The 26,692-nt window shown below is 42.8% G+C and overlaps 1 protein-coding gene across 4 annotated transcripts; it reads left to right on the plus strand.

The window, feature by feature from the left end:
* Positions 1 to 2,328: 2,328 nt before the first annotated feature.
* amot (angiomotin) lies at positions 2,329 to 26,265 on the plus strand. Of its 4 annotated transcripts, none has more exons than XM_060890214.1 (13): positions 2,329 to 2,631; positions 11,979 to 12,682; positions 12,852 to 12,903; positions 13,804 to 14,767; positions 15,534 to 16,047; positions 16,134 to 16,278; positions 17,696 to 17,788; positions 17,944 to 18,089; positions 20,025 to 20,174; positions 21,132 to 21,322; positions 21,892 to 22,274; positions 22,671 to 22,922; positions 23,926 to 26,265. In XM_060890214.1, the coding sequence occupies exons 2-13, from the start codon at positions 12,656 to 12,658 to the stop codon at positions 24,051 to 24,053; spliced, it is 3,045 nt and encodes a 1,014-aa protein (XP_060746197.1). In that variant the 5' UTR covers positions 2,329 to 2,631; positions 11,979 to 12,655; the 3' UTR covers positions 24,054 to 26,265. The 4 variants fall into 4 exon arrangements, with proteins under 4 accessions (XP_060746197.1, XP_060746199.1, XP_060746198.1 ...); XM_060890216.1 differs by having other exon boundaries at positions 11,979 to 12,149; positions 12,796 to 12,903; XM_060890215.1 differs by having other exon boundaries at positions 11,979 to 12,149.
* The last annotated feature ends 427 nt before the right edge of the window (positions 26,266 to 26,692 follow it).

Genomic DNA, 26,692 nt, shown 5'->3' on the forward strand with positions numbered 1-26,692 from the left:
TGGGCTTTTAACACGAATCCTGGCCTTTACACCAAACTAAAAACAACGTTATTTTGTCTCCAGGTTAAAAAAAATAAAATAAAAAATTTGGGATAAAGAGTGAGCAAGAAGGGTGCTGAGAAAGTTTCCACATGTGTGTATGTGTGTGTGTGTGTGTGTGTGTGTCTGTGTGTGTCTATCTGGCTGTCTGGCTGTCTAGCTACTTTCATGTAGTGAATAATACTAGAAATTTCTGTACTTTACCTTTACTTTTTTTTAATAAACAAACCAGTATTAAACTCTCTCATACACACACCACACTCCATATTGTCTCTTATTACTCTAGAATATTGTCATAAATAAATTATAGGCGGGAAAATGAGTAGACCTTTTCTCTGACACACCACATTATTTATTCATGCTGTAATGCGAAAGTATATTGTGTGTCTTCTAGGGCATGCTGGCAGGTTTAGGAGTGTGTCGAGTGGCTTTAGGGTTGTGTGGCATGATCCTGGGGTCAGGATGCTGAAAGACTTTCTATAAGCGATTTATTTAGGTTGAATGTGGATTTGAATGTTTTCACATAAACTTAACGTATACAAAAAAAATTCCAAACCATAAACCAGAACTTCAACAGAATTAGTATTTAAAAATAAAAAACCTTGAAATTGGCAACACCACCATGAGTGTATTCTGGTAAATGTGGCTTAAGAATTATGTTTTTTTTTTCTTTTCATTTAGAAACTAATGTTTCTGGGATGGAGCTTTTGGAAATCACTGACTCATTTTTAATTCAATTTTATTTCATTGAATTATTAGTCATGACGTGTGTTAGTCACTGAAAATGTTACTTAATATAAACTTACTAGAATTTTTTTCCTCATCTTTATGATCTTTGGATGGTTTTCTTCCCTTATGGCTTTAACCCTGATGAGTGCTTTATAATCAAATTGAAATCGGAAATTTGCAAGAAAACTAATTTCTACACCACGATATATATATATTTTGTCAGACTGTATATTTATAATCACACCCTCCAGTGTCACCCAGATGAGGATGAGGATGATGTTCCACTTTAGAGTCTGGTTCCTCTCAAGGTTCCTTCCTCTTCCATCTAATGGAGTTTTTCCTAACCACAGTCACCTCAGACTTGCTCATTGGGGATAAATACAAACATTTAAATACATCTAATATTAATCTTCCCGCCTCCGCCTTGTGTGTGTGGAGTTTGCATGTTCTCTCTGTGCCTCGGTGGTTTCCTCCGGGTACTCCGGTTTCCTCCCCCGGTCCAAAGACATGCATGGTAGGTTGATTGGCATCTCTGGAAAATTGTCCGTAGTGTGTGATTGCGTGAGTGAATGAGAGTGTGTGTGCCCTGCGATGGGTTGGCACTCCGTCCAGGGTGTATCCTGCCTTGATGCCCGATGACGCCTGAGATAGGCACAGGCTCCCCGTGACCTGAGGTAGTTCAGATAAGTGGTAGAAGATGAATGAATGAATGAATAATATTAATCTTGACTTTTGTGGGGACGTGATGGTCCAGCAGTCAAGGCGCTGTGTCGTGATCAGAAGGTCGGGGTTCAAAGCCCACAAGCTGCCGAAACATCTACGTTGGGTCCTTGAGCAAGGCCCTTAACCTCACCTGCTCCAGGGGCACCGCACGATGGCTGACCCTTTGCTCTGACCCCAGGGCTCATAATAACCTGGGATATGTGAAAACTTTTTCTTTTAAAGCATTTCACTGCATGTCATAGTCTGTATGTATGTGTATGTGACAAATAAAATTTGATTTGATTTGAATTTTGTATTCTATTAATCTTTATATTATTCTTTATAATAACCTTTTGTTCTATGTTTATCTTCTGTAAAGCTGCTTTGAGACAATGTCCATTGTCAATGTCAACGTCTCTACAATCGTTAAATCTCTAATTCAAATAAAACTGAATTGAATGGAATTAAATTGGATATAAATTCAATTCCATTCAATTCAATTTTATTTGTGTAGAGATTTGAAGTGAATTGAATTTGTATACGATGTCTGTATTAAGGAGTTTTTATTTATTTATTATAGTTTTAAACTTGTGACGTTAATATACCATTAATATACTGTAATCGATATGTAAAAAAAAAACAACAACAAAAAAACATCAAAAATCAAACAAATAAAAGCAGATATGCAAATGAAGCAGAAGCGCGCAGAAAAAAGCCCTTTGTCGTTTTTCAAGCTTTCGTGTTAGAGCGACGTCGCAGACAGCCAATCAGAAGTCAGTGGAATCCCGCGTAGGCGTGGTCTCGGTAAACTTTACTAGCTAAGCGGACTCGGTGGGCGGGGCTTACTGTGGCCGCTCTGAGACTCATTTTTCCCGACTTTATGCAGGGGGCCGAGCGCTTTATCTTCACTCCGCTTTTTCAACACTAAAACAAGACCCTGTTAAACATGATCAGACGTGGATGAAACGCGACAGGGAATCCGACAGCTCAACATCTTATCCGACTTAAAGTATTGTTAGTTTGTTTATTTATTTATTTCTATTTTTTGTTTCCAACTTTTTTTTTTTTTTTTTCTTTCAATGATCTTAACTTCAACTCTATCGGAGCTTTCAACCGGCTCCAGCTGAGACGGATCAGAAATCACAACCCGGCTGTAGGAAGGTAAACTACTGCAAAGATTTCCAGATGAATCGTTTAGATCACATGTTTTAGAGCCCTGAAGATTAGGAGACTTGGGAGTAAAGTTTTCAGAACACAGCATGCTTTTGTACTGACAGAGGAGAAGAAAAAAAAAAAAAGTCCAGCATGGATCATTTCTTCAGGTTTTAAAAATGACTCCTAAAATATCTTTGGGATTTTATTGCTTATTGTCCTGAATAACATCTTCACTAACAGCATGAAGTGTGTTCTATTCTGCTTTCTATTTATGAATCAATTTTTTTATTACATTTACGGCATTTAGCAGACGCACTTATCCAGAGCGACTTACATTTTTATCTCATTTTTATACAACTGAGCAATTGAGGGTTAAGGGCCTTGCTCAGGGGCCCAGCAGTGGCAGCTTGGTGGGGACGTAGGAATCGAACTCACAACCTTCCGATTGGTAGCCCAACACCTTAACCACTAGGCTACCACATCCCACTAAATCTAAATCTATTCTAATAGATTCTAAATCTATTTCTGATTTCTTATACTGCACCCATCAAGTCCACCGGTCAGTTTCACTAACACTTTACAGTTTGGGAGGAATTTATTTTTTTCTGCCTATCCAAATACAAACCTGGAGTTATTAGTGTAAGATTTAAGATGTTTATTGATCCATCTTTGATTAGAGAAGTGGCAGATTTCCGATCGATAGAAATCTTGCGTCAAGAATGAACAGTTTCGACTCTTAAGTGGTTGGAAAAAGCGAAAGCGTAATCCATCGATGCAGAGATTTCTGTTCGATAATTAACGGCTTTGAAGAAAGAATGAAACGAACCGTGATCGTGATCGAATGCCGTAGAAGTGCTTTCGTTACATGCAGACAAGACAGATATGCACCGTTACACGGTGCAGGAATGCAGTCATGTGTTATTGGAAATCAAAGCAAGAGATTAAAGTTATGAGGAATGTCTGGAAAGCCTGAGCGCTTCTCATGATCGTGTGGAATACCAGCTCGAAGATGGCATTCCTGCTGCTCATGCACTCGCAACTTTATGACTGTTTAACTGCATGAAATTCATGCCTGTGTAGTTCCTCATTTTAACTGTAAGTAGGTTCTAGTGTTACAAGGAATGTTCAAAGGACAATCAGTGCAGTCTTTTTCTCCTTCCTGTGCTTCCTGTGAGAAGTGTATAGTGGGGCTTTGTTAAGTGGTAGAGGCAGTCAATGTCCACCAGAAAAGTACCTAGTGGCATTGACTCAGAGTGCAAGAATGTCAGCTTCTCTCTCTCTCTCTCGCTCCATCCAGCACTTTTTCCATCCCTCTTCCCCCCCCTCTGCCACCCATCTCCCTCCTCTTTCTTGCACGAGGCCAAAGTTCTGCCTGCTGACTCAGTCTAGAAATCACCCGAATACTTTTTTTTCCCCCCTCTTCTTTCCACTGAGCCTTTGCGACTTCAATAGCCCGCACTCTGTACTCGCTATTGAAGTTTTTTTTTTTTACAATGAAGCTGTGTTCTATAGACTGGAGTCAAAGCCACTTAAAAGTGTCTGAATGACTGAATGAGAATCTTTCTTTATAGACCTGTATGACTATGAACCCACATAATTCCAAATCATGCAGCGCTCTGAACCGAAGAATCCCAGAGATCAGTCCCGAAGACGATCTTTTTGACCGTTACGCATGCTTTTGCGTTACTTGCCATCGCATCGCGTACCTCAGGACATCTTTCCTGATGGAAAACGTTCTCTTCGTGAAAGAAGGGAAGGATCTTATAGTGCGCTCGTTACCTGAATACGATGCAGCCCGGTGTGCGCCCGGCTCAGCCTCTGCCCAGGGCAAGCAGACACCTCTGTGGTGGAATGTGTCACCATTTTCCAGACACAATCACAAGGTTGTGTTTCAGCACTTTTCACATTAATCATGTCTCAAACAGGATGTGTCATTATACTCTAGACTCTCTAGTCTTAACCGTAACGTGGAGTCAAACCTCCGTAGCCACGGACTAAACTGATTTTTTTTTTTTTTGTTTTTTTTAATGACGCGGTGTGACGCCGTCCTTATCTTTGTATTTCGTTGTCCTGACATAAACCTTGCAGAAGATTTACAGTTTCTGAAGACTTTTGTTGTTTCATTATGCAGCTGACAAGCTCGATCTTGTCACCGAGCCTACCTTTCCAACTCTGAGTGACCCAGCCAGAACAGGTTCAGTTACTTCTCAGTGCGTTGCAAATTTGAACTAGCTGTGTATCAAGCATATAAAAGATAATTCCATCAGGACTGACTGGTGCAGATCTTTCCTACTCAGTCATCACTTTGTGCTTTTTGTTGATTTGTTGTTGAAGCATGAGAGGGGAAACGGACCAGGGCTGAAAGAGAAACTGGCGCGTGGTTTCACTGACAGAGATGAAGCAGCAATCTCATCTCCTCCACCACATGCTTTCCATTAAAGCTTTGGATGAGGGCTTGGAAGGAGGGGGTTGAGAGGGGCTAAGAGGCAGAGCGGGGAAAAGCAGTGTGTTTCCGAATACTTGGGTTCGTATCAGAGACTTTGCAGAGGGAGGAAACCACAATAGAAAGACCTTGTTGGAGTCGGTGAAGGAAGCAGAGAAAAGAAACGGACGAAGTTATTTAATGACTTACTCTGGATCATCTTTCTTCCACAATGGCACAGGTTTACAAAGTTCCTAATATCAAATTACAAGGCACACTGTTTTATATATATATATATATATTAAAATAGCTGTTTAGGATATGATTGTAGCTTGAATTGTCTTCAGATTCCAAAATAGCGTAAGTTTTGTTAGTAAAATCTAGCGCTAACTCGTGTACCGTGTCGTCCTCTGCCTTTTCTCAGCAAGGATTTTCCATCAATTCCCTCGTTTAATGGAACACAATCTCCTGAAATCAATCACCGTGAATTCCAAGCGCGGCGTGCAGCCCAGGGGGATGGCTTTGGATTTTGGGCTTTGGGTTTTAAAAGAGAAAAGCTAGAGTGATGAACATAGAAATAGAAGGAGGACGGGAAAGAGTGTGAGCAGATGTGTCAAAGTTTCTTGGCCTACTTTTTAGTCTGGCAGTGTGAGAATCTCCCTGAGCTGGGAGTAATGGACACCAAGCGAGGCTGTGCTTTACACTTTCTCCATGCTCCTAGTGCCAGACCTTTCCAGATTGGAATGTTGCATTTCCTGCTTCGTTCCTGCCATGTGTTTCTCAGTTTCCCTCCTCTTCCTAGTACTTACTCCTTTTCTTTCTTTGTACTGTATAGCTTTTTATTTATTCGTTGTTTACGTCACTCCTCAACTCCTAGCTCTTTAGTTTTTTTCACACAGATTTCCCTCTTTACCTTTTGTACATAAGTACATTCATCCAGTACATTACATACAAAGAGTTTTCTGTGTGTAACAACAGTTCCAGTAAACCTCTAGAAGGTTTCACAGATGCTCCCCTGTTATGTAAACACATCCTGTGAGTAGTGAAGCTTGCGAATGTTTCTCACATCACAAGGTTTTCCTCTGCCTCGGCAAAGGCTCCGTAAGGTCACGCTCGTCTCCTATCCTTCTCGGTGTTTGGCTGTCAGGAGCTCTAGGAATGTGCCCTTACTGCTCCTTTATGTTGGATGTTTTTGCCGTTGATGCCAGAGGCAAAGCGCATCGTTTCACGACTTCTAGGTAAAAAAAAAAAAGAGAGAGAGAGAGAAAGAGAGAGAGAGATGACACACAGTCAGTGAGAAAGAACAAAATTCCTTCAGGCATCTGACTCTGAAAACTGAGAAGAAATGAAGGATGAGTTCTTGGAATTACTTTTACAGCATTGCCTAAAGATTACAGAATAAAATGGTGAAACTACTGTATGTGTTTGGATTGATTTGGAACAATGTCTTCTTTTTTTGGAGGAAATACAAAAAATATTTTCAATTGGATAGCGTTATGGGACTCCATTACTCCAGACCAACCACGATGGTAAAGACGATCCAGACTAGATCTCCATTGTCCCTTTTCCACCAAAAAGAATCGGGTGCTGGTTCAGAGCTAGCACTGGTGCTGGTTCAAAGTTGGTTCCACTGGTGAACCTTCTAAGAACCGGTTTGTCTTTCCACCGGCTAAAGAGCATCATAGAGCCGAGTCTGACATCACCGTATACGTGTCACGTGTCCCAGCAGCTTTTAAACACAAACACATCAACAATGGCGGATGTTGCTTTACTGTTAATGCTCATGGCTTTGTGAACCTACATTAGCATCCAAACGCGGCGAATCCAACGTGTACGTGCAGCTCCGTGTAATCTGTATAAACGGAGGTTGTAATTTTATCATTAACACAGAAAAAAGTTAGCCTTAGCATGTAGCTACTTACTATCATGTGTGCTGATAATGTATCATATCGCGGTAAAGTAAAAGTGTATTAAACATTAGTATACTTAATGTACATTATCAAATGCGCTAACAGTAGCCCCGCCCACAGCCCCGCCTACAGCCCCTGACACAACCGGTTCTTAAGTCTAGACCAGCAACGTTTTGGTGCTACTTAAGAACCACTTTTCCTGGTTCAGAGCCGGTGCTTCGGCTGTCGAAAAAGAACCGGTTCTAAATTAGGCTCCGAACCAGCACTCAAACTGCCTCGGTGGAAAAGGGGCAAAAGAGCCATGTCTGAATAAGATGGCTTCAATTATTTATTGGGCATAATCGTATTCATATTTAGTAAGTTAAAGATTTCACGTGACTAAAGCGGTTCTATTCTGATTTATACATTCGAAGGAGTGTAAGATTATAACGTGGTCTATTAAAATAGGGTCTGTTGATTTTTATAAATTGTTCAGATACATGAGAATACATATCTGGAGACACCAGTGAGACCATCAGGACAAATAGTTTCAGAATACCAAGCCAGTCTAGCACGTTGTAAAGGTTGGTGTGGCAGTTGAAAATGAACAGGATATAAACAGTCCCTAAACACCAGTTAAACATGTCTTTGTGTGCAGAGAACTGATTACATCCAGTCAGTCTTTTTCAGAATGTTTCAATTCCAGACACGACTAGCTCAAGATGTTATCACTCCTCCGGATGCTAATATTGTACGACTACAGGAAAGCGGGGCAGGTTTTCGAATACGTTGCATTGTTTAGGATTGTTCTTGGTGCATTTCTATACCAGGTTGTTGAAAGACATGAATTCTTGTTATTCTGGCCCTGTCAGACTAATACTGGCATAAACTGTACAAAATAATAACTCTGTTGCATCATTCACCAGATGTTCAGTGATTTGCTTAAGCTTAGATTACCATTGAGAACGTATACTTTGACTTGTGCGCTAACCGTATGTAATCACGCTGCACCGTAATAACAGCTAGAAGCAATGTGATGTATGACCGTGTGGTTTTGGAAGTGGATCTGGTGCACAAGCAATTGATGACCGTCTGCATGGCGTACAAGACAGAAGTGATACTGTATAAGTTCTACAGAAACAAGTCCGTGATGTGATCCCAGATCCAGGATGTGCCGTCTTAACGACCTGAGGTGCATGTCTTCTCCAGAGAGGGACCGCACTGTCAGGTGATGCTATTCGGCCGGCCGTTGACCGAGTGCCAGCTCCAGAACTGAGCCTACGCTGGACCACATTCCTGCTGTATTACTAGAATAAACACTGTCGGCATGGGGCCCTGGGAAACTTGTGCATGAAGAGTAAATATTTACGCAACTTCGTTCTCCATTCAGAACGTACTGGACCTTTACTAAATCTAGGTTGTGGTCTGGGCAATTAGAATTTACCTTTAAAATAAACCATATATGCCATTACGCACATTATGAGTAATACATCTGGTCTTAATATGGCTTTTACGTACATACATACATACATACATATACATATATACAGTTTTGCACCACAATTAAACAGTAAATGTACAGTCACTACAAAGTAATTACATAATTCACAAAGTAATTCCTGCATAAATCACTGCAGGGAATAATTCTTGTTTATTCATGTTTATCTGTACTATATAGAGTAACCTATACACCAGGGATCTTTCTTTACGACCGAACACTGTTTAAAACCCTTGTCACGCTTGATTTATCGTCATGGGTTTTCCAGAGGAAGTAGCATGGCCGTTGTTCCTTTGCCTTTTGGACTTGTCTGGCAGAATGTGTCCCAGGCTTTTGGCATGACTCTGGGGCTGCTGGCTCTCCGTCGTTCCCTCTGCCTGTGTGGCCCTTTCTCTACTGATCGGTTGAGCGCAAGCCAACGCTGGCTAACACCTGTCCCCAGCGACAGCACTGTTGTTAGCTCTGCCAAGTAGCTCGTTGATGTGAGCGAGCAAGGCCAGTTAATAAGATGAATTTGGAAAGACTTGTGAGTGTTTAAGAAGCAAGCCAGGTTTTATCTGAGCTCTCCATCCGTGTCACCTGCCTATACGTTTGCCTTCCTTCTCTTTCCCAACAGGTGAGTTAAACTTGAAAGGCTGGAGATGGGTTAGAAAGCCTACTAAATTTTTTTTGAGCATAAATTTTTAAAGAAAACTCCCCTGAATATCGGATTAAGACATTTAACACATCTTGCACGTAAATTATAAATAAAAATACTGAGCAGCCGAAAAGGCTTAAGCTTAGAGACAAATTATAGAAAAAGTGAAAAGGCTATGGATTAAGTAAAGTCAAAAAGAAAACAAATGACATCTACACTGTAGCCCAGTGAGCATGGAAACCGAGCACATCACACAGGGGAACCGCTAAGCTTAATTGTATTAAGGGTCTCGTCAACGTTCGGTCCGAAAACCTTTCACTTTGGCCTTTTGCGTACCAGACCCTTCCCAATGCAGTGCTGGATTAGCAGGTGGGAATGTGCCATAAGGAAACCTGATCTATTCTGAATGTCTCGTGATGGAATGCAAGCACATACCAGACCGGTCACTTATCGGGCACTTAGTCATAGCTCCAAAGTGTTGCTCAGCTTTAAAAGAAGCTGCTGAGGCAAAAAAAAAAAAAAAAACAAACAAAAAAAAACTTATATGCCAAATTAGCAATAATATTATAAATCGTTAGCGGGGGGCACGGTGGCTTAGTGGTTAGCACGTTCGCCTCACACCTCCAGGGTTGGGGGTTCGATTCCCGCCTCCGCCTTGTGTGTGTGGAGTTTGCATGTTCTCCCGTGCCTCGGGGGTTTCCTCCGGGTACTCCGGTTTCCTCCCCCGGTCCAAAGACATGCATGGTAGGTTGATTGGCATCTCTGGAAAATTGTCTGTAGTGAATGAGAGTGTGTGTGTGCCCTGTGATGGGTTGGCACTCCGTCCAGGGTGTATCCTGCCTCGATGCCCGATGACGCCTGAGATAGGCACAGGCTCCCCGTGACCCGAGGTAGTTCGGATAAGCGGTAGAAAACGAGTGAGTGAGTGAGTGAGTGAGAGTAATAAAAAAGAAGCGATTTTGACTTGACATTTTAACTGTATAAAATGCATTCAGATCGCCAATTATGTAATTTGATGCTGATCGGTTTACTTTAGTAATTTTAGTAAATTTACCCTTGTGAAATACACATTATTTTTCCAAACCAGAAGGAATATTCACAGAATGTCAATTTTTTTGTGTGTGTGTGTGTGTGTAAATTCATTTGTATACAGCATGGAATGATTAGGATCTCCCTGACACAATCCTGCTGTTATGAATTTTCAGTTAAATAAATTCAGGTGAAACCACCCAATAATTCGGGCATACCTCATACCACGCTCTTCACACCCGACGTGCGACGTGAAGCGAGTGGAGAGACTTTGAGTGGAAGAGGTTACAGCAGCAGGTTGGTATGAGGGTGTGGAGAGGGTGCTGGCTGAGCTCCAGACTCACCTGTCCTCGTGGCCACACCTAAAGGAATGCGGCAGGTAGCGCAGGAATCGGCCGTCAGCATAACGGCAACCGAGCGTGTGGAGAGAAGAGTTTGTTTATCTGGTGCACAGAGCAAAGCGCAGGACTCGTTCTGTCCATTAAGTCAAGGTTTTAAGGATTTAAAGGTGACTTCGGTAAGAGAAATTTTCTATTTATCATATTGCCATTTCTGTCTGAGGGAATTGTAAACCCAAGAATAAATGAACCGACCTGGATGTCCTGCTGTTGATTTATTAAAGCATGCAGCAAGATATTTGTCTTGTAAAAAAAAAAAAAAATCCTTGGTTAAACGCATAATAGAAAAGATGATCCTGCAGTCTGTGATTGTGTTACTGAAAGTACTTTCAAACCTGTGCAAAAATCTTTGGATAAATCTAGAACCTTTTGGACAGCAGATTGGTGGGGTGGCTGTCTAAACAGTTCATAGGCAGAAGAGTAAACATTCCACCATTTCTCTCGTCCTCCGGGTTGATGCTGACACACTCCATGCCTCTAAGGTGTCATTGACATAACCACTGTAAAGCTCTGGGGTCAAAGCCTTTGGAAACACGCACAGCCAGAGACCTATCTGTGGACTCTGTGGAATGCTGGATTCCACGAATTCACTCTGGCTGGGAATAAACAGTTTATCTGAATCAGTCAAGGAACTTCAAGTTCCAGTGTCAGCCATCAGTGGTGTGGGGATACGAGCCATCTGGGTGTCATTTCTCCTCAGTTTTGCGGGGTGATTAGTTGTAGTCGTACTTGTGCGATGTGTGTGCAGTGAAATAAACTGTTGTGGTGTTTAAGTAACGAAAGAAGGGACATCTTGTCCCAGATTGTGTGGTTAAGCCACAGAGATCCCTCTTGTTGATGTTGAACGGCGATGTGGCGTTCTGTCCTTTCGCAGAGTCATCAGAGATTTACTGTAGGAACTTGCTAATGACTGCTGGTTTCTACATGCAGTCCAAAACGCAAGAAGTCAAAGAGGCACGTTCAATTAGGGGTTGTTCCTGGAACCAGAACACATCCTGTGGAATAATTGTTTCAAGGAAAGAAATGCTCCTTTATTTTCTGTCGTGTGTAAATTGTAAGTGATTCCTGCTAACAATGTGTGGAGGATAGTTTGAGCAGTCGAGTTCCCATAGTGATCGTGTTATTTTGCCTAGAGCGGCTCGAATCCCCTTGAGTAATCCTCTTTAAAACTATGCACATCCTCACATCCTGTGTTTTGAATTTAGCTTTTCTCATACTGACCGCTTTCTCTTTCTACTAACTGATCTGTAGCCAGTCTGACTTAGTCTCAGGCTCTAGTCTTAACCATGACATGTTACTGGCCTCAGGTCAGATGTTGCCCAGTCACACAGCTGCAGGGGAAAAAACAAGGACGCTTCTTTTTTAGTTGTGTCACAGCCAGGAAACGAGCGTCCTGCAAGCGCCCTATATTCCACATTCCTGACCCCCCACCCTCTTGAATATTCTGAGAGCCCCCTCTTGCTTGTCTCCATTGTTCTAGCTGGTGAGAGTGCCTTCCTGTTATAGAGTGGCTGGGTGTTCAGGAGCTTGCGGATCGCCTCTGCATTTTGGAGCACCTTGAAGAACTTGTGGTGATCGGCGAGCCGTGCCAGAATCGGCGCCATGACCGGTCAGTAGGGAACCACAGACGCCAGCTTCAGCAGCCACACAGGTAGGTGACTTGACCCCATGTAGGAGCAGGAGGGCTATAAACGGAGGACGTGCGATGGGTGAACAGGACAGGACACGTCGAGGTTTAAATGTTAATCCATGCACAATGCATGTATTTGTTTGTAACATCTTTTAAAAGCTGCCGATACTAATTTCATCATTAATGTTTAAGTAGATAATGACTATTATATAAGATCCATAAATTCCGTAAATGCTTTTACTTGTACTTTATCACTGTGATTAGATGGGTGCAACATTGTAAATGCTGTTTATCGTTACTACCAAAAAAAGATTTTTAAATTTTGTCCGAGTGTATTTGTTGTTTTTTAACACTTTGATATGTTCATCAAAATAGCCAACAATGCTCCTGTCATTTTTCATTTTCTATCATCATCATCATCATCATCATCATCATCATCATTGCCATCTCTGTAATAATTATGAGGAGGGAGAGGCAGTGTGGGAACAGGAGGGGGGAATGAAAACTTATGAGAACAGCAACAGGAAATGGAAGTTACAGTATGTTATTTTGGGGTGGGTGCGGAGGAAAAGAATGCCATTGTGAAATGCATTTTTTTTTCTTCTCCCTGTCATTTTTGCTTGCCTCTCTCACTCTCTTTCTGTCTGTCTGTCTTGTCGGAGAGCAGCGGTACATCGATGGGCTCCGTTCTTGACTTGATGTACATTTATTTATTTACCACAGATGTTTCGGAAAAAAGCTTCATCCTCCTTGAGAATGCGGAGAATATCAGAAAGTAATAGATGTATTAAATTCTCCTTCACTACTTTTGTAGATGGTTCATTAACCACTAGACTGCCAAGCTGCATGCAAGGCCAACAGACGAAACCATTCGATCTTAAGGACAATTTAAAAAAAAACAAAAAAACAACAGAAGCATACGCTTTATATTTCTATCTGTTATCCCTACACAGAATTGTCTTTCAATAGGTTATGGTAGTAGTAGTAGGAATATTAAGTAATAAATAAATAAATATGCCACTGTTTGTTCTAATTGAATGGTTTTTTCCTAATGGCTTTGTATGCTTTAACCCTTCACTATAACTTTAAAATCACAATATGCTATATGTAACAGTCTGTGATATTCTGGGCTGACAATCCGTAGGTCGGACCATGGTTTTTTTTTTCTAGTTTTTCACCCCAACGCTTTGGATTTGAAGATAATGTTGATAAATCAGCTATCTGCTCTGCACTGCATGTTTATAGACCATAGGAATTGCTCTGTGCTGTTTTGGTGGTGTTAGGGCCTGCTGGGTGGATGTTAGTGCTTTGATTCTGGTTATGATCTTCAGCAATCTAAAAAAAATACCATATGATTTCACAAAGAAAGTACATTAATTGATAAAACAAAATCAATGGCTTCCTTTAGCCTCTTGTCACTCAGCTGTCAATGCATGAAAATGTCTGGGTAGTTTGGGTTTTTTATTGTTTTCTTTTGCATACATTCTGCTCCTGAAAGACTATTAGGATTACTTATTAAAGATTCCTGCAAACCTTCTGATTAAACTCATTAAATACATTTCCTTTCACAATCATTGTTGGCTTCATGTAATATGGAATTGTTATTATGATGCTACACTCCTCTTTCTTCTTCAGCCTTGCTTTTGATCAATGTCCTGCCTTGATTTGTTTCTAGGGGGTGTAGACCGCGGACGGAGCTCCTCCTTCCATGAGGTGGGTGGCTTGCGAGAGCTGGAAATGAGGGGGGCAGCCTCCGTTTCCGAAGAAACCTCGAACGCTGGTGCAAGTGGCGGAGGCCACACCGTCCTACAGCGACTCCTGCAGGAGCAGATGCGCTATGGCGAAGGCAGAAACTACCTCGCCTTGCAGCAGCAGCAACAACAGCAGCAGCTGCAGCAGCAACAACAGTCACAGCCGCAGCAGCAACAGCAGCAGCTTTTGGGCCCAGGAGACGAACACTCCATGGTCCCTCACATTGCTCGACAGGAGCCACAGGGCCAAGAACTGCAGGCAGACAGTGGCATGGAGAAGCAGCTGAACGCAAGAGGCAGTGGAGGTGCTGGATCCCAAGGCCAGAACCCTGAGGACCTGCCTTCATATGAGGAAGCCAAGGTGCAGTCACAGTATTTCCGTGGCCACCAGCCACAGCCACAGCTTGGCCCAACGGTGGGCGCTGCCTTCTATGTTACCGGCGTCACCAACACAAAGGTACGTCCTCCGGAGGGCCGCCCCGCAGTACAGCGGCTTGGCGCAGCCAAAGTGCACCAGGATGATGGCCTAAAGGACCTCAAGCAGGGTCATGTGCGCTCGCTCAGTGAGAGGCTTATGCAGCTTTCTCTGGCCACCAGCGGAGTCAAAGCCCATGCACCCGTCACCAGCGCGCCACTCTCACCCCAGCTGCCTCAACCACCAGGACCGTCGGGGGACTACTACAAACCGGCAGGACCCCACCGTGGCCCGCCCCCAGACTATCCCTATAAAGGTCTACCCTCACCACCCAAACAACAGCAGCAGCACCACCATCCACAGCACCAAGATCCAGGACATTACTATTCAGACCACCGCGGCTCAGCTCAGCAGTCCAGAGCCGATGTCCCTCATGTGCGCTACCAACCACCACCAGAGTATGGCTCTTTCCGGTGAGCAATTTTTTTTTTTTTTTTTAGCGACACTGTTCAGGAATAGTTTCTCTCATTAGTAGAGGAAAAGGGTTGCTTATTCTTTAGACAAACAGGAAATCAACTGTAAATTTGATTTGTGTTTTAGATTTTCCATATAGCTTATTAAAAAAACTTGCTTAGGGGCCCAGTGGTGACAGCTTGTTGGACCTGGGATTCAAACTCCCAACCTTCCAATTGGTAGTCCACCACTTTAACCAATAGGGTACCACATCACTGGCTTTAGGGTTTAATGAGGTGTTTGAGAAAAGCTAAAGCATAAATGGGGAATACAGACAATCATCATAAACGTTTTCAACAGCCAAGTGTGGTACAGAAGCATGAAGTGGGAACGGATTGAATTCCCCTTTGAATGGCCCTTCCCCAAAGTGCTGGAACATGCTGCCAGACGTTGTAGGAAAAGCCAGTTTTGCCTGTTTTCCTTTAATTCATCTACCGCAAAAGAATGCCATCCCAGGAGTAGTAATCACCTACTACAAGTTACAGCCTGACTGTTTGTCTTTAAGTTCTATAGAAACTGGAACGGTAATGCGAAAAATATTTTCAGCGAGGCACCTGCTGTGTCACATGTGCGGTGAGAATCAGCCGACTGTTTATCATCAACATAGTCACTAAGAACGCTAGTCATGTCAACTATAACCAATGACTGTTGCTCTTAAGTTGATGTTAATGTTTTATTTTATTCCTGCTAAAGGATTATTCGTAATGATCTGTTCTGTGTCCTCAGCTCCAATAAAGAGAGCTCAGTTCACTCCCAGAGGCCCATCCATCAACATAGTCCCACATCCTCGGTCACCTCTATGGGTTCGCTGTCCCGTGCTCAGTCCTCCACCCTCAGCAGCATCACGGCTTCTTCTCATTCTTCTCCACCAATGGCTCACCAGGTAGAACCACTCTACACATTGGGGCCACGGAGTCCACAGGGTCTTGGCCCCCATCAGGGCGAACCTTACGGCTTGGGCCCATCTCACTCCGCGGCTCATCAACGGCCCCATGGCTTCCCTCATGACCCCTATGGCTCGGCACCCAGGGGCCTTCACCTGCACCAGCACCAGTTCCATCCACAGGGGCAGCAGCAGCCTGTTCCAGCACAGCACTACCAACACCCTCACTCATTTCAGGGTGACTCCTATGCCATGTTGGCACGTGCCCAGCAGATGGTGGACATGCTCACTGAAGAGAACAGGCAACTCAAGCAGGAGATGGAGGTGTGTGTGGAGAAGGTGTCCAAGCTGCAGAAGGTAAGCTTTGCTAATTCGCATTAGTTACATTTAAATGAAAAGCGTGCAACGGTATTGATAGAAACTTAACATTTTCTCCTCTGTAGCTAGAGACCGAGATCCAACTGGTGTCCGAAGCCTATGAGAACCTGGCAAAGTCCTCGTCCAAGAGGGAAGCCCTGGAGAAGACCATGAGGAACAAGCTGGAGCTGGAAGTGCGCAGGCTGCATGACTTCAACAGGGATCTTAGAGGTGAGCATCGGGGGCACTTAATCTGTAGCTGGGTTTAGCGGGTCAAGGTGGAGTCATGTTCGTACAGGGCAGCTCAGTAATCTACACTGCTGATATGCAATTGGTAGTAATATCAACATCATAATATCTGATGATGTCAAATTCTCTCAAAACATGATGCATGCTTCTTCTCTGGTCTTTACCCATGTCTTTTATTGCCCTTACATTTGTAATGTATAATCTGGCCTGCAGTCATTTTCTTTAGTATTAGAGATACAGATCTAACAACCTGTTTGTTAGAGGAAAATTTTTAACCTGATGCACGATTGGTAGCTCGATAAGAAGTTATGGACAATTCCATGCAAATGCCAACCTTAGCCTGGAAAAATAAAATTGTCCGCACAGAAATTTAATACTTTTAAAGTGATCACGCCCATAGTTTCACAGCTATGGTATATTAATAAGAAACAAATGAATATATTTGTGCTTCATCTACAGAACACAGGATTAGTCTCTAATCTCTAGGATTAGTCTTTAAGATGCTGACAAGATGATTTCTTCAAGCACAATATTTATTTTTTGCATTTTTTAATCAAGGCCATTTCCAACATTCTACATCAGCATGTCTTTTAGAGGAGCAGAAAGCAGAGAAAACCCTGATTTATGGCACTGAGCCCAGACTCGGTCCACAGGGAGCCCCAAGAGTTTTACAGCAAAATCAGAGGGTTTTTCCCTCCCTTCCCTTCTTTCTGCCTCTCACTCTTGGCCTAATTTCTTCCTCCCTATGTTCCTCATTCTTTCTGCTGTACAGTTCCAACACACATGGGAGGGAAAAAGAGCCCCTGCCTCTTTAGAACATTCAGGAAAATGTAAATTTCCATTGCATATAGTGGAACCGGGATGTTAAGGAGCCGGGCATTTGCTTCTGGAATACTCATCATTTAGTGTGGTCGACTTAACATGTGGGAAATATTGTTGTAACGTTTCGCCTTGCTTCCTCAAGGAGCGTTTTGCGATTGTGAAAACAAGGCAACCCTCATGGTATAATGGCTCTTTTGTTGAAGAATGGATTTTTTTTTTTTTTTTTAGGAATGACTTAGCCAGTCTGGCAATCAAGTTGAGTTTTAGTGGTGTAACGTTTCAAGAAAATGAAACAATACAAATTTAATCTTTTTATTGTTTTTAGAATTAGAATATATAATATTTCAATGCTTTTTTTTTTTTTATTCTTAAATAAAGCTTCGAATCATTTATATCAGGATTGGAATGTAATTATTTAGTTCTCGTTATTTAGTAAAATGCCATTCGGTGTCTTTATAATAATCTCTTAACTAACCGGTAGTTTGTAAACTCTTACGATTTCTCGAATGTATTTTAAAGTTTCTGTGCCACATGTTGTGGTTTTTCATAGCTACAGTTGTTCTTCTTCCAACCCTAGAACGCATGGAAACAGCCAACAAGCAGCTAGCAGCCAAAGAATGTGAGGGCACGGAGGACAACCGCAAAACCATCTCTCAGCTTCTGGCTCAGAGTAAGTACCCCTTCCAAGAAAGCTGACAAAAAATGCACGCATTGTGGATCATAGCCCTGCTGAGGCTCACAAATGCTATTAGCTGTACGGTTTGTTTGCAGTAGCTTGAAACCTGCATTGAGCAGATTTCCTTCCACTGTTTGGTTGCTCTGCAGACAAAGAGAGCCAGCGGGAAAAGGAGAAACTTGAGATAGAGCTTAACGCACTACGCTCCACCAACGAAGACCAGCGCAGGCACATCGAGATCCGTGACCAGGCCCTGAACAACGCTCAGGCTAAAGTAGTCAAACTGGAGGAGGAGGTGAGCTCACTGCTTTTTAGCTGTGGCCTGTTCAGCATATTTCCGTTGAATACGAGGGTACCGAGCTGCATGTTTTCAGTCACGTCTGGCATTAATTAAGTGTGTCTTTAAGTCAGTGTGTGTGTGTGTGTGTGTGTGTGTGTGTGTGTTTGTGTGGGCCCTCTTGTGGACACTTTTCACCCTCTAGCCCTAGGCTGTGAATCTGTTTCCGTTTAAAGCTTAAGAAACTTCTCAGTCAGGACCATGGTGGAATTTTTTATTTTTTTTTCTTTATTGCTCTGAGTGTGCTGAGTCATTAAGCTATGCACAAGAATATGCTTTGTTTTCTGCTGTTCGTACTGACACAGAGAGTCTTAAATTTGAGGTTATTCCTTCTCCTTGTAAGTTGTTTTGAAAACTATTTACCGTTCTGGATACGCTACGTACTGTATTAGATCAATGAAATTTCACGAGCACCGCGATAACAGCGATAATACACCTTCGAACGCGTCTGCCTGATTTTCGCCAATCCGATAAGAGCGGCTAAAATCTTCAAGCTCGAGTGAACCGCTAGCCATGACCATCAATCGATCCAAACAGTCTCTGCTAGGACATTTTAGCAAGAACTAAACAGAGATAAACCTTCAAACTGAAGGAGAGCGCTGGAATGACATAAGAAGTGTGTTTTTTCACTTTAATAAGTTTGAAGTCCCTGGGCATGTTTAAAGAATGTGCCTTGGCTCAACTGGCTCGGTCCCAGATGGCCTTTTGGCCAGCGCTGAACAGGCCGCGCAATGCACAATCCCAGAACACGCCGGCTTGTTCCACTTTCCTCCAAGACTGCCACAAACAGCCGCTTGTTCCACCAAACAAAGCCTCTTGAGTTGTCTGCCATGAAAGAACTTGAAGATGGCCGAATTCTTAATCCCTCCCACCCTCCCACCCACCCACTCATCCAGCCAGCCCTGTCTAAATAAATGGAAACTGCATACTTGTCCTCTTTCTCTGCTTCTTCTGTGTCGGAGAGCCCCCAGAGCTAAATCGGGCCATTCATTTGGGCCACAATTATAGCTTCTGGTGGATTTGAACGTAGCTTTTTTGCGAGGGGGAGGAGTTCTGGAGGACACAGGGGGAGTATTGTGGGGTAGATTTTCAGTTAAGTGAGGCTCACCTGTGTGCTAGGGGTGTAAGGTAAAACCGGAAAACCAGCGCAGCTTTCTCAGATACCACTCAGGACACTCAGGGCAGTTTATACGCCTGAATCCGATTCAGTTTAAAAAGGCAGGATACCCAGATACACATCATTCATAAAATCATATCTAAGAAAATAAAAATCTTAAATTTGGGCAATTTGACCTTATATTCCTTAATATGCGATTAATATAAAACAAACAAGATTTGAAAACTAAATTGAAAATCTACCTGGAGATACGAATAAAAAGAAATACTTCCGTTTATAGCATTCGGCAGACGCTACTCATACAGAGCGGCTTAGATTTTAATCTCGTTTTGATCAGTCTGACTGAGCAGTCAAGGGTTAAGGGCCTCGCTCGGAGGCGGCAGCTTGGTGGATGCGGGGTTCGAACTCACAACGTTCTGATCAGTAGACCGACACCTTAACACACCAGGTTACCACGTCCCTTCAAATACGTCCTTAAAATCTACAAATCTAAGTAAATATAAGCCTAAATAGAAGTGTGGTTTATTATAGTCTTATAACAGGAAATATTATTCAAGATATTTATTTGCTCACAAAGTGTTTTGTTACAGTGCATAGATACGATTCCTTTATAGACTAGAATACGTCGCTGTGTGTTCAACGTAACTGAACTGAATCATATCTGAATCGAATCAGAGTTATTAGTGTATAATTGTTGTAGAGTAGTCTACCATATATTTTGATTAAGAGATAATCACACCCCTGCTGTGTGTGTGTGTGTGTGTGTGTGTGTGTAGCTTAAGAAGAAGCAGGTCTATGTAGAGAAGGTGGAGCGGATGCAGCAGGCTCTGGCTCAGCTGCAGGCTGCCTGTGAGAAGAGAGAGCAGTTGGAGCACAGATTACGCACACGGCTGGAGAGAGAGCTGGAGTCACTCAGGATGCAACAGGTACAATACACACACACACACACACGCACGCACACACACACACGTTAAGAAGTTTAGCAGATGGAGTCTGGGCTCAGGTGCAGTCAGCAGGAGCCGATTGTCCCACGGGAGATGTTGAGTTTCTGCAGTTCCACTCCATTCCTCTTGCGTGTCCAATCCAAATGTCCACTGGACCTTATACATGACCCTTAATCTGGGGATGTGGGGGAAAGGTTGCAGCTCAGTTGCTGTGTTTGTGTGTGTGAGAAAGCGAGAGACAGAAAACGGAGCGCGGACAGCTGGAATTCTTATTAAAGGACTTCTTGACTTCTTGACTTGAGATACTTGACCTAAGCTTGGAGCAGTGTGTTTTTATTCATTCAGTCCTGCTAGCTCGCTAATCCGACGCAAGTCTGTATACTAAATTACAATTTATATTTAAATCCAGAGATTAAACTACATTTCTGTGTTAATAGTGACTTTCTGATGTAAATCGTCCCTTTTGAGATTGGACTAGATTTACATTGGGAGGTGAAGTAATCAATACACTTACAGTATTATTGGAGTATCTCTGGGAATTTCTGTGGGGAAAAGAGGCTCAGATTTTTTTTTTCTTCTTCTTTCCATATAATCACTCTAGGACGTGTCCTACTTTACTATTTGTCCTCAACTTAAAACAAAACTAACGCAGTACAACCTAATATAGACGGCCGCATAAGGACGTCAGCGAAGCCATGCTTCTGATGGTTTATATGTTACCGAATTTCTAGCACAGGTAATATGATGATCATATAATTCTGCGTTAAATCCTGAAGACATGCCCACTTTGTCCCCTGTATGTCAACGTCCTCGACGACTTGACTTAACTGGACACGTTCTGGAATCTTATCCTGTCCAAATAGTACTCAATTGACTTGGATGTAAAGCCTTACTCTGTTCTAAACAAACTTTTCCTCTCTCTTGCTGTTTTCTGCACAGAGATCAGGAGGCTCACAGAACCCCACAGGTCCTGAGTACAGCACGACGGCCCTGATGGAGCACCTACGCGAGAAAGAGGAGAGGATTTTGGCTTTGGAGGCCGACATGACCAAATGGGAGCAGAAGTACTTGGAGGAGAGCGTCATGAGACAGTTCGCCTTGGACGCAGCGGCTTCTGTTGCCACGCAAAGGTACGTACACACACACACACACACACATACACACACAAATGTGTGGAATAGCTCATTCTCTTGTCCATAGAGTGGTTCACTTTTTTAAGGTCTGCCTGAAAATGCAGACACAACAACGCCGTTATTTTTACTTTTCTCATGAAGTTGAAAATCAAATAATTTCATTGCCTTCGAATGATAAAGTCTAGTAATGTTTTTCTAACAATTAACAAATCAGGCAAAAAGCTTTGAGAAAAAAAGTAAAGCTAATGAATAAGTACTATAATAATAATAATAATAGCGCTGTTAATGTTGGCAGCTTACGGATAATCAGCCCTGGGTAATATTATGAGGAAATCTTTGGTGTTGGGAGACGAGAGTAAATTCAGCTGGCAATATTTCATTTAAAAAAGTAAATCAGTAAATCAATTCTCTGGACATATCGATAGTCTTTGTGTTGGATTTCATGAAGGTTAACATTACAATGTACTTCAGTGAGATTTGCTGTTAGTTACCGTAGACTTCAGACAGAGGTTCGCTCGGGATCGAGTTTCTAATCGTTTGTGTTTTAACGTGACTTCCTGCCGCAGAGACACGTCGTCAGCTATGATCAGCCACTCGCCCAGCAGCAGCTATGACACCTCGGTGGAGGCACGTATACAGAAGGAAGAGGAGGAGATTCTCATGGCTAACCGTCGCTGCCTGGACATGGAGAGCCGTATCAAGAACCTCCATGCGCAGATCATCGAGAAGGACGCCATGATTAAGGTGCTGCACCAACGTTCACGCAAGGAGCCGAGCAGCAAACCCGACGGCCCGTCTGCCATGCGTCCCTCCAAGTCCCTCATGTCCATAGCTACGGGTTCGAGTGGATTGGGCAGCTCGGGTCTGCTGTCTCACTCGCTGGGGCTCAGCGGCAGCAGCCCGATTACGGAGGAACGCAAGGAGGACCGCAGCTGGAAGGGCAGCCTGGGTAAGATAGGACTTTAAATTCTGTAATGACTTAGAGACAAGAACAGGTCAAAGTTAGAAACTTGGCATGGCTTTTTTTTGGCTCAGATAATCACATAATTTGTGACGACTCAGATAAAGCATTCTGAGCTAAACAGGAAAACTAGAACACACAGGAAAACTAGAACACACAGGAACAGGCTCACTGCAACTGATTAGAAAATTGCAGGCTGAGTAATAAATCGGCACAAATCATTCTGATTGTTTGTTTTGTTGCTGATGCGTGTTGTAACATGAATTGAAATATTGTCGATCTTGAACTTGTTCCATAAAAAAAACAAAAAAAAAAAAAACGTTTTAGACTAAGAATGCCCTGGGTGACTGCATAGAACTTTCAAGCACATGTATTTTTTTGCAGGTGTGTTACTGGGGCCAGAGTTCAGAGGGGACTCTTTGAGGACCGAGTCCATTTCGTCGTCTCCGTCTCCGGTGCTGCCGTCCACTCCGATGCCGGTCGCTACCCACTCAAAAACAGGCAGCCGTGACAGCTGTACACAGACAGACAAAAGTCAGGAGTCGAGCAAACCCAGCACCCCGGCGCTGCAGAGCGTCACAGCCAGCAACCGCATCAGCAGCCCCAGTCCTGTCTACATCCCTGACCGGATCGCAGGTAACACACAGAAGTGCTGCTTTGTTTTTGACGTCACCTTCTGAATTCAGGTCTTCTACATGTTTAAGTGTCTTAGGGGTTTTTTACACCTGGTCACTTCATGCGTTTTCTGTGATCCGATAGCTATCTGATGGTAAAAAGACCAGGTCTAAATGCCCTCCGAAACGTTTTGGAGACGGATATAAATCCGACGGTACAAACCCCTTCAGGAGGTGGTCTGGGACGCGTTTCAGATGAAACTGGACAGGTGTAAATGAATGTGGTTGTTCAGGCCACATACGTCAGCGCTATACTCCTCCCAAACGGAAGTACGTCACTCGCAGGTCGTGCATCGCGCCAGAAACAAATATGTTTTCTCACCAGTTCTGGCTCCGATCTTTCACCCAGGCGTCTCGTTGGGTCTTAAAATGCACTGCTGCCGCCAGCAAACAGTAAATGCTGTTTTTTTTAACAACCGCATACACCAAAGTGTGTTCCATTTCAATTACCCCGGAAATGAGGTAAAATATATTAGCATTTTGGGCGGGAGTAAAAAGATCGGATCGATATCCGATTCACCGAGACGCATTTATGTGGCCTAATGTAAATGGAACAGTTTTAACAAATCAGATAGCTATCGGATCAGAGACAACACATGAAGCGACCAGGTGTAAAAAGGCCCTTAGTGTCCATCAAAAGTTCAGCAATTAAAAAAAAAAAAACAGATGTTTTAACAGATTGCGACTAATCCTACATTCTGGGCTAAAAGGAAATCAGCCCCAGCCCTAGCCTCGCTTTTTTAGGCTCCTTCATACCATTCTTTGTGTTCACCTTAAAACCATTAGTTAGTTAGTTCCAGAAAAATCCACTTTAATCCACCTTTAAGACATTGAGTAATCTGATGTGGCTAGAAAATATGACGTCTTTTGTGCTCTAGCACATTTACACGGCCCAGAGGAAGTGACATTTTGACACGGAAAGCTGAAAGGATGTGGTTCTAATCTCGAGTTTTTGTGCTCATCAGATGTTCCAGTGTTCCACAGCAATACTCTGGAGAGGAGAGCACCGGCGCAGTCTCATCACCAACAGCCGCAGCAACAACCACAAAAACAGGACGACGTAGATAACGAGATGGTGGAAATACTCATCTGAACCGTGTGACACGCTCGCATACAAACACACACGACAGGTGAAGGATTCCTTATAGGACGCCATGCGCTTGTGTTATACTCACGGTGTATTGAAATGCACTACATTTTTTATGCCTCGTATAGAACAATACACCGCGTCGGCTACGATTAACGTTTTTGTACAGTATTCTGTGGTGGCGATTTCAGTTTAGGACCAAACGTATTGGCAACGTTTTTTTTTTTCCTTAGCATTTATTGCACTACTTTTTTCTTTCTTTAAGCTTTCGATATTATTTGAACTAGATAGTGCACATATACCAATGTTATCAGTTTTTGGCACTTGACTTATAAGACGGTATGCTTACTAGCGAAAAGGTTGTTCCATGTAAATACTGTATCTAAATACTGTAAGACCACATGTAAGATAGGAGGAGTGAATGTGTACGGCCCTGTGAACTTTAAAGGCACTGCCAGAGTGTTGAAGAGTACTGACCTCGCAGAATTGTGCGGTCTGTGGTTTTGCGGAGTATGCAAAAAAAAAAAAAAAAAAAAACCCAACTGGTTTTGGGTTTGTGTAAGCATGAGATATGAGTGAATCTTTTTTTATTTTATTAATTTTGTTCAATGGGTGAGGTGAGGGGGGGAGGGGTTGGATCAGCAAGCGTCCTTCTTTCCTTTTCAGCCGCGGCATCGTCGACGTGCCTTAAAGCACCGCCGCCTTGTGAGGTGGTGAACGGGAGCGGTCATTTCATTCATAGTTCACGGTCACGGTCATGCCGAGTCTCTATCCATTTCAGCCCGTTTTATTAATTTACATGATGGTTACTATGGTTACATTTTCTGTTTTATATAGTATGACGTGTTGCGTATGAGAAATTCCAGGGAATCCGTAACATACGTTGCGCTCTTGACCAAAGGACGGAAAGAAATCGCACCTTGTAAACGTGTCAAAGTAACGAGGTAACGAATCATGTTCTGCTGATCGAATCGGTTATGAATCGGTCAGTCTGCGAAATTAAGCAACGTCGCGTATTCTCTCAATATTCACTTTTCTTTGCTCAGTGGGTTCTTGGCATTGGCTTAAAATCTCACAATCACACGATCATCTAAACACCAATTACCCCCCCCCCCCCCACCCCCCCATTCCAGGAATGTTGGAATTTGGTCAAGTCGTACGTTTGTCTCTAGGCGCTGAAAACATACCGCGAGTGTATTATTGTATTGGTAATTATTGTATTAAATTAAATGTTAAAATGACTCGATGAAAAAGAAATACTTCTATAGTACTGAGTATATATATTTTTTTTGTTGGACAAATCTGGGCTGTGCCTTAAATTTTAATGAGCATAACACTAGGAAACATTAAAAAACGGCAAGTCGTAAAATCCAGCAAAACTCTGCGGTATTCAGAAGAGCTCGCGATTGTTCAAAACGACCCCAGCACGTGGCGTGACATCACGACGCTCGCACAAAGCTTACATTTACATTTACAGCATTTGGCAGAGCTCTCTTCGACTTGCCTGCGTCGAACGGGAGTACAGCCATTTAGAAACTCGTATAACTACAGTACATACAGTACGTGTCTTCACTGGTAGCAGTTAAAAAAAAAAGAATCATTTGCTTGTGATTTTACTAATTCAAGTAGTTTTCTGTATAAAATAAAATGCAAAAAGACTCAAACTCCAAATCTACAGCAAAATCAAACATTTTTCGCTGCAACAATCACAAATCCTGGAGGGACTGAAGATACCGTGCAAAAGTGTGTCATTAACAGAGGTGCCAACGTCGCGAACTACAAAATCCTAGCAGGCAATGAGAAGGGGGGGGCACAGTTACATTTAACTGTGCTGAGCCTGTATTGCTGTAGCAAAGTGTAAAAAAAAAAAAAAAAAAAAGGGTAGTAAATGTTGGCACCTCTGCGTAAACATCCGTTCAAACTGGAATTCAAATTAAAGTCATTCAAAACGCAACAATACAAATTCTACGTAATGTTCTCTCGCATTTTGGTTCATGACCAAAGTGCATTTTTTACAATATTACCTTTAAAGAGCAAGCGGATTTGTGTGTGTGTGTGTGTGTGTGTGTGTGTGTGTGGATAGAGTTCTTCAGCATGAAACATCAGAGAAATACCTGTTCTGTATTATTTAAATCTGGTACTTGACATTTCCTGCACAGATTTTTAACCGTACGTTTACTCGATCGTTTGAGCCACGTGTTCGACGTACACGTTCTCTCTTAACGAGGATCTAAATAATCATTCCAGCACGATTGATAACGACCGCTGTCAAAATGTGCCTTGTACACTAAAACATTTCCAGTATTTCTGTACACCACCTTGAGCTATAACTGGGCACGGACAATGGACCCGAGAGGTGTTGATCGGAGGTTTGGGTGGGATCCGTGGCCGTCGTCGTATTTTGGGACGGAATCGTACATCACGCACGCCTGTGGTCAGTTACGTAAACGTCGGCCGTCGACGCGGAACCGTGCGCCGATTATTCGTGTCGTCGTATCATTTCCTAAAGGTCCCACCTAGAGTTCAGTCATTGTCTTGATGGTCTTGCTACTTTTGTTACTGAAAACAAAACCAGAATGTGTTGTAGCCCTGCTCAGGACAATCCATTCAACAGTCTTGTCTGGACTTATGTACAGTATCTTCTA

This window comes from Tachysurus vachellii, chromosome 17, assembly GCF_030014155.1.
Source record: "Tachysurus vachellii isolate PV-2020 chromosome 17, HZAU_Pvac_v1, whole genome shotgun sequence".
Classification (NCBI taxonomy): Eukaryota; Metazoa; Chordata; class Actinopteri; order Siluriformes; family Bagridae; genus Tachysurus; species Tachysurus vachellii.